At 43.1% G+C, this 13,408-nt stretch overlaps 1 protein-coding gene across 1 annotated transcript in view; it reads left to right on the top strand.

The window, feature by feature from the left end:
- Window positions 1-13,408, top strand: part of LOC120914023 (histo-blood group ABO system transferase-like) — a 177,918-nt gene that overhangs the window by 162,788 nt on the left and 1,722 nt on the right. Inside the window, exons 5-6 of the mRNA XM_040324452.1 lie at window positions 6,457-6,492; window positions 13,037-13,171. Coding sequence (XP_040180386.1) covers window positions 6,457-6,492; window positions 13,037-13,171 — 171 coding nt within the window. The remainder of the gene's footprint in view (window positions 1-6,456; window positions 6,493-13,036; window positions 13,172-13,408) is intronic.

The raw sequence follows: 13,408 nt of genomic DNA, 5'->3' as shown, positions 1-13,408 counted from the left end.
AGATTATAAAGGGAAGAGTAATATTCTCTAAATCTCTGAGCTATTTCTTTAGGGAGTGAAATCAACTGTCCATTTTCCCCCTTTATATGGTGCACGAAACAACGTATGGGTACGTTGTTTCGCACAATAAACCCACCCTGCCGTAGTATATATGAGGTGGGCGGTCCTTAAGTGGTTAATGCTGTGCTACACACATTTTCTCTCTTTTATGTTTTACATCCAAAGGGTTTGTTGCATCTTTTCTTTTCTTCCCATGTGAATCCAATCAAAACTTTCCTATCAAATAGAGACAGTCGTTTTTTAAATATTTTCTCGCAGGACGGTCATGATTTCCACTATGTTCATCACCCACTTTCTCCTCGCCCTACCACCATACCTCCCCACAATTCTAACACTGAATCCCAGATCTGTAAGTTATTTTTCAGATTGGAGGATCTCCTATATGCACCAAATTACCACAGGTGGGATGTTTCCTTCCTGAAAAAGTATCTGCATTCCAATGTCACTCCCCATGGTATTGGGATCTACAAAGGGTGTGATTTTTTTTGGACTCTGACCTGTTCAAGGAGTGGAGACAAATAGCTGAATTTGGCACCACCAAGTGGATACAATTAATTATTTCCCAAAGAGAAAGGAACATTTTGAATCTGTCCAAGAACATTGCTGACCTTTTATTCCTCTCTAGACCAGTGTTGCCAACCTACCAGATTGAAATTTACTGGCATGACACCCGAAATTTAGTGGCACAACCAGGTTTTTACTGGCATTTCACAAAAGTTACTAAATTACATTTTTAGGTGCAAATTTCAGTATTTAGGCTACAAAAAAGTATGCTAGGCAAATAGCAATGTGATTTAAGGTAGATATTAAGGTAAAAAAACATATTTTTGTTATTTTCTATGTAATAAGGGGAAATTATTTAGTCACATCACCCCCTGACTCCATCCCCCTCTGCCACCAACACCCCCTGTCTTCACCCCCCTCTGTGGTGCCACAATCTCCCCCTTCCTCCAATCTCCCTCTGCCTCCAATCTCCCCCTGCCTCCAATCAACCCCCTGCCTCCATCGTCCCCTGCCTCCACCCCCCACAAACAACCCCGGTGCCACAAACAACCCCTGTCTCCATCCCCCACCCTCTGCGGTGCCACCATCCCCCTCTGCACTGCCACCATCACCTCCTGCCACTAACACCCCCTGCCTCCAATCTCCCCCTGCCTCCATCCCCCTCTGTGGTGCCACCACAGCCACCATCACCCCCTGCCTCCAATCACCCCCTGCCTCCAATCTCCATGCGCAGTTCCAAGCCGAACCGATCTTGGCTATTTTTACTGGCACATTCCCGCAACCACGGACATTTACGAACTGGGGAAAAAAGTGCCTGTTTTTACGAACTGTCCATAAAAATTCTCTAGTTCTGTTTAACAAACTTCAGAATGCAGAAAAACATATTGTTACTAAAAATATTAAAAAGCTTAAGAGATTTGCCCAGACAGTTATAGGCTCCTGCTCTTCTCTAGATAGTTTATCTATCTTTGAAGATATTTGTGACTCAGACCCAAATGCCTTGGACTTAATATCACACCTCTACAGCCACCTTACTTCAACACCGACTAATCTTCCATCCTATGCTGCACAGTGGTCTAAGGACTTAACAATTGAATTAGATGCTGAAGACTGGACAAATATATGGGCCAACACAATATCTTCATCCCAGAACAAAGTTACGCTGGAGGCAAACTATAAGGTCCTCATGAGATGGTACCTAGTCCATGCTAGGATCTCTAAATTTCTGCTGAGTTATCCTCCTGTATGTTTCTGGGGCTGTGGAGAGCGGGGCACTCATCTCCATATCTGGTGGTGGTCGTGCCCAGTTGTACAACAATTTTGGGTAATGATATTTCGCATGGCCTCCACATTGCTCCAGGTTCCTCTAGACCCTGACCCAACCCTAGCACTTTTAAATCATGTTACAATGGACTGCACAAGAGCCTAACGCCATCTCTCACCTTCAACTTACTACAGAGGCTAAGCAGACGATAGCTAGAGCCTGTAAAACCCCTAAATTAAGTATAGTTGAAGTAAAAAATAGAGTCACCCAAGCTATGATTCATAGCAAAATTGAAGCTACTATTTTGGACCGAACCCCCAACATCTTTAAACTTGGCGCCCCTGGGTGGAACATTTTCTGCCCTCAGGTTTTGAGAATCATTTGCTAGAGCCCTAATCCCCCCATAGATGTTCCAGATTTGTACTACAACCATTCAGGGACCTGTGCGTTCCCTTCGACCGCCCCTCTTTAACTTTCCCTTGTTTCCTTTTCTCCCCTCTTTTCTGTATCCCTGACTTTTCACTCCTTATCCCTGACTACTTACCTTATCCATAATCTCTCCACACCAGTAATGTTACTTACTAATCAGAACTACCTTGTGGACTTTAAGTCCCCTACTCACTTAAGAAATGTTTTTGCCCAATCGTGATCTAGTACTGGGGCTTGTCCCCTTATATGTCAGCATCTCCTGTGGTTCTAATTTATTTATTTGATTTTCTGTAACAACTACATTTTGTAACACTGCTCCGCAAATCTTTATATTGTCTCTGTGTTATTCTCCCATGAGATGCTTTGTATGTTATGTTCTTTGATATTCATTTGAGATTATCTGTTGATATGTCCTATAATTGTATTCAATAAAAAACTTTGAACGAAAAAAAAAGCTTAAGAGAGACCTTGAAGATTATAAACTAGACATATTGTTTACATAGGCAGCGTTGAGAGAGTTGGCACGTCCCAAGTCTTATGTCCTTTAGCCCCCCCAGAGGCCTTCTGTTGTGCCTCCCAGGTCTCAACATAAATTTTCTCCTTCAATTCAACTTACCCTTCCAAAGAGGTATACTCTTATTAGCCTTGAATTTTCCTCCAAGTGTCACCCACCACTTTCCCATCAGTCCACACCCAGCACCCCATTTGACCCCTCATTGTAATAATTAGGGTTGTCCCGATACCGATACCAGTATCGGTATCGGTACCGATACCGAGTATTTGCGGGAGTACTCGTACTCCCGCAAATACCCCCGATACTGAAATAGAATACTTGCCCCCCCCCCCGCCGCCGCAAACCCGTCGCCGCAAACCGCAAAGCCGCCGCCGTTAATCAGCGTGCGGGGAACATTACAGCTTTCGTTTGAATAGCTGTATCCCCGCCGCGTATAGACACTCCCCCTTGCGCGGGATTGGACGGATGATCTGTCCAATCCCGAGCAAGGGGGAGTGTCTATACGCGGCGAAGATACAGCTTTTCAAACGAAAGCTGTAATGTTCCCTGCACGCTGATTAACGGCGGCACGTGCGGCATCATCAAGGTATGTAGGACATGGCTGCATTATGTGGGGGACATGGCTGCATTATGTGGTGGACATGGCTGGAATATGTGGGGGACATGGCTGCATTATGTGGTGGACATGGCTGCATTATGTGGTGGACATGGCTGCATTATGTGGGGGACATGGCTGGAATATGTGGGGGACATGGCTGGAATATGTGGGGGACATGGCTGGAATATGTGGGGGACATGGCTGCATTATGTGGGGGACATGGCTGCATTATGTGGGGGACATGGCTGCATTATGTGGGGGACATGGCTGCATTATGTGGGGGACATGGCTGGAATATGTGGGGGACATGGCTGGAATATGTGGGGGACATGGCTGGAATATGTGGGGGACATGGCTGGAATATGTGGGGGACATGGCTGCATATGGGGGGGACATGGCTGCATATGTGGGGGGACATGGCTGCATTTGGGGACACATTTTAAAAAAGTATCGGTATTCGGTATCGGCGAGTACATAAAAAAAAGTATCGGTACTTGTACTCAGTCCTAAAAAAAGTGGTATCGGGACAACCCTAGTAATAATAGACTTGTCGTTCCACACACCGTTCCATCCATACCAAAGTCTTCCCTAAATAATACCTCCACTCTCTTGAACCAGCCCAGTTGTCTAGCTAATGCCTCCTGTCCTCCCTTAGCCCAGATTATTCTTCAGGATAATGATACCACCACCAATATCCATCATGCTGAATCTGTAACTAATGAGCCCATTAAACTCACTTCCACCATTCCCCCAGATGGTAATCTTGAGAAGAATTCTGACATTTCCACCATCCCTGTCCTTTTTTTAGTACAGACCCCACCTTGCTGCCTTGCCAAAAGAAAAAGTAGTAGTACTCTAAAATGATACCCAACATGTCACGCTTCAAAATTGCGCCCACTCGTGGAATGGCGTCAAACTTTTACCCTTAAAAATCTCCATAGGCAACGTTTAAAAAATTCTATAGGTTGCATCTTTTGAGCGCCAGAGGAGGTCTAGGGCTAGAATTATTGCTCTCGCTAACGATCGCGGTGATACCTCACTTGTGTGGTTTGAACACCGTTTTCATATGTGGGCGCTACTCACGTATGCGTTCGCTTCTGCGCGCGAGCTCGTCGGGATGGGGCGCTTTAAAAAAAAACATTTTTTGGTTTTCTTATTTATTTTTATTTATTTTATAAATGTTTACACTGAAAAAAAAAATGGATCACTTTTATTCCTATTACAAGGAATGTAAACATCCCTTGTAATATAAAAAGCATGACAGGTCCTCTTAAATATGAGATCTGGGGTCAAAATTACCTCACATCTCATATTTAGACTTAAATGCAATAACGGTAATCTCACGGCGAATCCGCCGCGGAGACCACCGTTATGGTTTGCAGGACTGCTCAAGGAAAAGATGGATATCTCGGTTGTGGCATTAGCTCCTGCCGTTACCAAGATATCCATCTTTAAAAACAGGACGTATATAGTTGTGAGCGGGTCCTTAAGTGGTTAAAGACTTTTTATAAGGACATTTTATATTATTTTTGTAGCACTGCTAATGCTTATATTTCTTTGGAAGTCTAGGTATATCATTTTTTTTCACTACAAGAAATTGACAGTGCTTTTATGTCGTGTGCACACTGCTCCTTGCATTTAATTTAAGCCTCATGCACTAAGGTAACCAGATTTTTTAAATGAAATCCGGGGACATATTTTTGATTTTTTTACTAGTATTGGCGACAATCAGTGTCAAGTCCTAAGCCCTGTACACACGGTCGAGAATCCCATAGGAAAAAAACATTGGTTTTCTCAACGGGATTCCTAGCAAGATTTTCTTGCCAAGCCCTGTGTACAGACACACATTCAAAAGAACCACCGTTCTTTTGAATGGCAAGAACGCGGCGACGTCATCGACTACGACAAGCATGTGTCACATTCGATGCCGTCGCCGCCATCTTGATTCACCCTACCTATGCCTTGGAAGCTACCGCGCATGCGTCGAAGTCTCATCGAGCATGCGCGGGTTTCCATGGAGGCAGGTTAGCATACACACGCTCGGGTTTCTCGGCAGGCAAACTGCCTGCCGAGAATCCTGAAGAGAAAATAGAGAGCAGGTTCTCTTTTTTTTCTTGTAGAGATTCCCGGCAGTTTTCTTGACGGAAAACCATGCACACGAACGGTTTTCTCGGCATAAAAGCTCTGCCAGCAGTTTTCTTGCCTGTTTCTTGCCAAGAAAACCGGTCGTGTGTACGAGGCCTTACTCTCCGGGCCCTCGGCTACAACTGAGTGGGGAGCGGAGGAAGATTACTCTGCCAGGGAAGGCAAGGAGATAAGCAGGCAGGCGGCTTGGCCTGGGACTTGAGCCAAGGCAGAAGAACATGTGAGCGGAGCTGAATGGGCATGCACCCGAAACAAAATAAATATTCCCTCCTCTCCGACCAGCACATGATCATCAGAAAGGGGCACAGATAATGGAAAAATATACACCCCCCTAAGCTAGTAGGAGCAGCAGAGCGAGGGGGGGCAATTCAGATTTTTTTGTTTTTTTATTCTGCACTGACTGACTTTGAAATTTACCCAGCCCCTGTTCAAATCCAATCCGTCACAAACTTGGTCCGGGGACAGTGTCCTCAATCCAGGGACTGTCCCCAGAAACCGGGGATGTTTGGTCAACCTATCATGCACACAAATATGCTTTAACATAAAATCCTGGTGTTTATCCCTTCCAGGAAACCTACAGGTAGCGTGTACAGTGGAAATTCAGTGGAAATTCTGTGTTCATGGAATATGTCATATGTGCATGTGCGTGTTGCTGACTGGGTGGGGATAAACACTGGAATTAGAGCTAGAGCATATTTTAAGGCTCAAACTGTCCATGCACGTGAGACCTTCTTATTTAAACACAGCTCTAATATTTGAACACAACATGAGCTTTTAACCTGATATATCTCTTAGATTGTAAGCTATATCGAACAGGGCCCTCTGATTCCTACTGTATTATAGTGTTTGTACTGTCTACCCACAGGTTGTAAAGCACTGCGTAAACTTTCGGCACTGTATAAATCCTGTATAATAATAATGTTTTTTTTTGTTTTTTTACAGAATTTTGTATGACAAGCCACAGACCTTTAAACCACCGTGAGTTTGTTTTGTTGATTATACAGCATAGCCTACAGTAGCATGTGAACCAGATTTTTTAGTCTCTTTTCTTTTTTTTTTTTTCTTTATCTTTTTTTTTTCTTTCCTTTTCTTTCATCTTTATCTCTCTCTCATTCTCATACTTATCATTGGAAATCAGTCACAACAAGACTGTTAAGAGGAATGCATAGGTTTTTTATTTTTATTATTGTAACTATTTATGATTAGGCCAAAAAATATAGTTAAACAAAGAGATCATTCTTTAAGAATTTAAATCCGGTAAATATTCAATATTACATGGAGCAGATGGATCTTTTTACATGTTTAGCAGGCTAATTTTAGCTGATTTGCTACAAAATGTCTGTTTACAGAGCTCAGTGGCTCAAGCGGAAATGGTACATCCAGCTAGATGACTCAGGCCCCGTACACACGACCGAACATGTCCGATGAAACTGGTCTGCGGACCAGTTTCATCGGACATGTTCTGTCGTGTGTACGGCCTAGCGGACAGGTTTCCTGGCCTAGCGGACAGGTTTCCAGCGGACAAAAGTTTCTTAGCATGCTAAGAAACTTGTCCGCTGGAAACCTGTCCGTCGGACATGTCCACTGGTTAGTACGTCTAACCAGCGGACCGAAATCCCGCGCATGCGTCGAATTAAAACCATCGGGCATTCAGGAAAAAGCTAATGACCCACCTCTTCTGAAAGATCTGTACAACTCTGGATGTCAAGCGCCTTGAGGCGATTAAGTTCGCATTTGCTGCGCTATACAAGTTACTCACTCACTCACTCACTCAATTGATTCGACGCATGCGTGGAAGCATTGAACTTCCGTGCTTGAGAACGTCGGTGTCTTCTACGTCACTGCGTTCTATGTCCGCGGGGATTTTGGTCTGATGGTGTGTACACACATCAGACCAAAAGCTCCCAGGAGACATGTCCGATGAAAACGGTCCACGGACCGTTTTCATCGCACATGTCTCCTCGTGTGTACAAGGCCTCAGAGACAGGAGTCCTCCCCCTGTGTCCCACAACCAGCCTGCTTGGGGGTGCTCCCTACTGATATTAAACAAGAGGAAGGCAGTCAACAGCTTCTGATGTGCTCTCATTTTTGGACACCCATAATGCTCTGTGACCACTGAAGATATTATAGATAGCCGAGGAGCACTGCACGTGAATAGGGAGTCTTGAAAATGCCAGCTTGTTGGCAAAGATCACCTTATTTGTGTGTCATAAAACATAGCCAATGCAATTCCAGGGATTGCCACCCCCCCCCCCCTTCTTCTAGGGTGTTGGTAGTTGTAGACATATTAGTCCTGGGGGCTGTAGTCTGTGTCATAATATAATATCTGGGTTGTTTATTACATCTGCAGTGGTAAGAAAAAAGTGTTTTTATGCACAGAGCTTCTTGCCTACCTCCAAAATTTTCACATGAAGGGACTCTCATCGAGACAAGCTGCCGCAGGCCTACTCACCACTAACAAGGTCACTACCTCACACATAAGCCCTGTACACACGATCGGTCCATCTGATGAAAACGGTCTGATGGACTGTTTTCATCAGTTAACCGATGAAGTTGACTGATGGTCAGTCGTGCCTACACACCATTGGTTAAAAAAACGATCGTGTCAGAACGCGGTGACGTAAAACACAACGACGTGCTGAAAAAAACTAAGTTCAATGCTTCCAAGCATGCGTCGACTTGATTCTGAGCATAGGCGTGCGCAGCCTATTGCATTAGGGTGTGCACCCTAAGGCCCCTTTCACACGGGGCAGTGGAGGTGCTGTCACGGTATAGCGGTGCAATTTTTAGCGCCGCTATACCATCGTATTTACCACGATATTACCGCTAGCGGCCGCAAAAAAGGGTTACTACCACCGGCAATGCGCCTCTGCAGAGGCGCATTGCCGGCGGTATTACCGCGGTTTCCCATTGATTTCAATGGGAAGGAGCAGTATAAGAGCGGTAAACACCCCACTCCTATACCGCTCCAAAGATGCAGCTAGCAGGACTTTTGGAGCGGTCCTGCTAGCGCACCACTTCAGTCTGAAAGCCTTTGGGCTTCCACATTGAAGACTACAGGGCACAATTTTTTCAGGCGGTATAGCAGCGCTTTTTTTTAGCTCTGAACCACCTGAAAAATGTGTCAGTGTGAAAGGGGCCTAAATCTCAAACACACATGCATGTGTGTGTGTCTACATATATATGACCCTGGAACATTGATTTTCCTGCCAGCACAGTGAAAGAGAAGAGCATGAACACTTCTCTTATGGCAGAGCCGGTAAGAGGGAGATCTTTCCCATGTTCCTGTTGCTACACAGAGTGATAATACTAATGCACATGGGGTGATTAGTGTGTGCCTGGGCACACCCTGTGCGCACGCCTATGATTCTGAGAATGCATGGATTTTTAACCGATGGATGTGCCTACAAACGATCGGTTAGGTATCCATCGGTTAAATTTAAAACAAGATTGCTTTTTTTTAACTTATAGATAAATAACCGATGGGGCCCACACACGATCGGTTTGGTCCGATGAAAATGGTCCATCAGACCGTTCTCATCGGTTTGACCGATCATGTGTATGCGGCAATACACTAAAAATCTGTGACACCAGTGTCACAAATGTAGCCTTATTAAATGTGTTTATTTGTGAAATAAAGAATGTATGAAAATAGAAAAAAAAATACCGGTAAGTATGTGTGTATATATATATATATATATATATATATATATATATATATATATATATAAAGTGTAGCGCCAATGACGACCCACCTGTTAAGGGGGGAAGATTGAGAAAATTAACCTTCTGCAAGTGTGCAGAAAGTCTAAGTGATATTGATTACAAGTATTTATCAATTAGTGTGCAAAAACACAGCTAAAAAAGCTGGTGAATGAGGCTCCCAGGCTATAGTGAAAACCTGCCAGAGCACCCACTCATGTGATACTAAGTGCAAAAGAAGTAATTAAGTGTTATATAAATACAACAAATCTCAAACTCAGTGCACCTGTAGCAAATAATCCAAGTGACAAAATTCATGTGAAAAACCTATGAAAAAAAGGGTTTAAATTAAAAACACCCTTCCTCAATATAATGAATGATTAGTCCATATCTGTGAAATTGGAAGAGAATAGTCCATAACACCCTTACTCAAACAATTCATTAATCTTGGTGTACCCACATTTGATCAATAGATCTATAGATGTAAGGGAGAAGATTAGTCCATCTAATGTGTGGATATGTTTTTCCTTCCTGGGCCTCAATATGAAATTCAAGAATGCAATCCTCCAATGGTCACAACCGTGTATTAAGTATGAATATGGTACCCTTACCAGACAAGGTGGACCCCTCTACTCACTGTACGGTGGGAGGGTCTTACGGGCTTGTGTGGGCCGATCACCCCCCTAGATTATCGTCCGGGAATTCCTCCTGGCTGGCATCCGCCTCCGATATATCCAGGGGACACCCCTGTTGAATTGTTTGAGTAAGGGTGTTATGGACTATTCTCTTCCAATTTCACAGATATGGACTAATCATTCATTATATTGAGGAAGGGTGTTTTTAATTTAAACCCTTTTTTTTCATAGGTTTTTCACATGAATTTTGTCACTTGGATTATTTGCTACAGGTGCACTGAGTTTGAGATTTGTTGTATTTATATAACACTTAATTACTTCTTTTGCACTTAGTATCACATGAGTGGGTGCTCTGGCAGGTTTTCACTATGAATGAATGAATGAATGACTTGTATAGCGCTGCACATGCGAACTGAATCGCCTCTGGGCGCTTTTTCCAGCCAGTGTCTGCTTGGCTGGTGCGGTCATTTAACCCCGTAGGATCTCGACATGCTTCGGACACACAGATATACATATATATACTGGGCCAATTTTTTGGACAGGATCCAATTTACCTACCAGCATGTCTTTGGAGTGTGAGAGGAAACCGGAGTACCCGGAGGAAACCCACACAGGCACAGGGAGAACATGCAAACTCCAAGCAGATGGTGTCGTGGTCGGGATTCGAACCAGCGACCCTTTTGCTGCTAGGCGAAAGTGCTACTCACTGCACCACTGTGCTGCCCCTGAGAGCCTCATTCACCAGCTTTTTTAGCTGTGTTTTTGCACACTAATTGATACATACTTGTAATCAATATCACTTAGACTTTCTGCACACTTGCAGAAGGTTCATTTTCTCAATCTTCCCCCCTTAACAGGTGGGTCGTCATTGGCGCTACACTTTAATTTCACAATCTTTACAATTATCCTCTTGTTGTGTTGGCAGCCTAAAGTTTTTGTTTTTAGTTTTGAGCAAATTATCTATATATTATATATATATATATATATATATATATATATATATATATATATATATACATACACACACACACAGTAGTTTAATGTCTCAATGTAGTCGAAAATGAAAGCCAAATACCCAAACAGTATTATATGCTGTATGTATACAATATACCATCAGCTAAGTCTTCTGGATAAAGTTAAAGCATCAGAACAAGACAAACCAAAAACATTACTTTTAATGTTTACATTTTAATAAGTTAATTTTTTTGCACAAAGTTTTCACTAAATGATATATTGCTCAAACATGCCATGGTTATATGTAGAATTACACCCCAAAATACATTATGCTGCTTCTCCTGAGTACGGGGATACCACATGTGTGAGGTATGGTGAGTATTTTGCAGATCTCGGTTTTTGCCACAAAGTTTTGAAAATTGAAAAAAAAAAATGATTTTCTTTCTTCATTTTCAAAAACAAATGAGAGCTGCAAAATACTCACCATGCCTCTCAGCAAATACCTTGGGGTGTCTACTTTCCAAAAAGGGGTCATTTGGGGGGGGGGGGGGGGGTTGTGCTATCTTGGAATTTTATGGCCTTCAAAACTGTGATAGGTAGTGAGGAGTGAAATCAAAAATTTACGCCCTTAGAAATCCTGAAGGTGGTGATTGGATTTCAGGGCTCCTTACGCAGGTAGGCTCCCAAAAAGTCCCACATATGTGGTATCCCCATACTCAGGAGAAGCAGCAGAATGTACTTTGGGGTGAAATTCCACATAAGCCCATGGCAGGTTTGAGAAATATATCATTTAGTGACAACTCTGTGCAAAAAAAAGTTTGTAATTTTCCCGCAACTTGTGGCAAAATAAAAAATATTCCATGGACTCAAAAGGCGTCTCAGCAAATAGCGTGGGGTGTCTACTCCCTGCTCCAAGCATCTTCAGTTCCTTGCTCTCCTCCACCTCCCTGGTGTGCTGCTTTGACTCAAAAAAGATAATGAAAAAATACCCCACACTATTATTAGTGAAATGACACAAAAGAAAACAAAAACAAACAAATCCGTTTCTTACAGAGCAATCACCACACATTCGAAATGAGAAATTCCATAAAAAAGTGAGGTGTTCTATAATATTTAAAGCTTGTTTGACTGTACTTCTCCTGTGACCCGTTTTGCTTGTTCTGCACTCCTGTGACCCATTTTCAGCAGACAGCGGGCTGAAACCTGAGCCAGTCCAGGCTCGGGAAAGATTGTGACATGAAGCTGGGACTCCGCCCACATGCCTCGACTGGCTCAGGCCTTCAACAAGTTGCTGAGAGCCTGAGCCGGCCGCTCCCGCCCCTCTACAACACAGCATTCGGGCAGAGCAGAGCCGGCGAATGACAGTCACTGGCTCTCTGCTCAGGGAGCTCTGAGAACCAAGTGATCGTGGTGTTAAATCACTCGGTTCTTGGTGTTAGAGCCTGCGGGGGGCAGATGCTGCATCGGACCGATGCTGCATCTACCTAGGTATTGGGGGGAAAAAATCCCATACTTCTCTTTTAAAGTGGTTGTAAAGGTTGAATATTTTTGTTCTTCATGTATTCCATGCTGCATAGTGTTACTCTTACAGCACTCCTCTAATACTCACCTGATCCTCCTCTAGATCCAGCGATGTGCATGAGAGCCTCAGCTTTTCCAGGATTCCCTCTCCTCATTGAAATACTATTTTGGGAACACTGACACTGGACTTTGTAGGCACATAGTTAAAAGTTAAACGTCTTTATTACAAAAAAGTTATTTAAAAGAAAATTAGACAGACATTGCGCTATATAAACCATGAATAATATTAATAATAATAATAATCTGTAGATCTTGTGAGCTTAGAACTCTCTTAAGCCCTTGTTCGCATTGCATGCGGCTTTGAAATCAGGCAACGAACTTGAAATCGAACAATTTCAAAGCTGCATGTTAGTGCGACTTCAGGTAAAACTTGGCTGACATCTGTGCGACTTCATGCACAGATATTTATGCACTGGAAATCGCCAAAAGTAGTGCAGGAACTACTTTTTTAAATCAGTGCGGCACCGCAAAGTCATCGACACACCAATTTGAACAGCTTCGTTGCCGACAATAGGGTGCAACTTGTCATGCGATTTGACCTGCCAAATCGCATGACAAGTCTCACTGGTGTGAACGGGGGCTAAGTCTGTGAAATATTATGTTTGCATATCCTCTAAACTCCAGTACAATGTTCTTTCTGTGTTCTCTAGGAGGCCAGATATCTTGATGACAACACCTTGGCTTGCTCCAATCATATGGAATGGCAGTTATAACAGTGATATTCTGAATGCACAGTTCCATCAGAGAAATGTCCGTATTGGCATTACTGTTTTTGCTATTAAAAAGTAAGTAAAACATTTACAAAATCTCAAATTTTTGGACTAATTTGTGTGCTAGCATTGGAAAGGGCAACTCATGAACAAGGAGAGGCAGTTTGCATATTCCAGGTGCATTTCGCATTTTTCAATACATACTTTTCATCCATTGAAGTCTATAGAACCAAAAACCATAAAAAAGTCCCTGACCCTTTCCATAAAATGCACAGATGTGAACTACATCCATAGGAAACCATGTTAAATGGA

The sequence above is a fragment of the Rana temporaria genome, chromosome 9, assembly GCF_905171775.1.
Source record: "Rana temporaria chromosome 9, aRanTem1.1, whole genome shotgun sequence".
Taxonomy (NCBI): Eukaryota; Metazoa; Chordata; class Amphibia; order Anura; family Ranidae; genus Rana; species Rana temporaria.
Note: the sequence above shows the minus strand (reverse complement) of the source record. Positions and strands in the feature narration are given on the sequence as shown.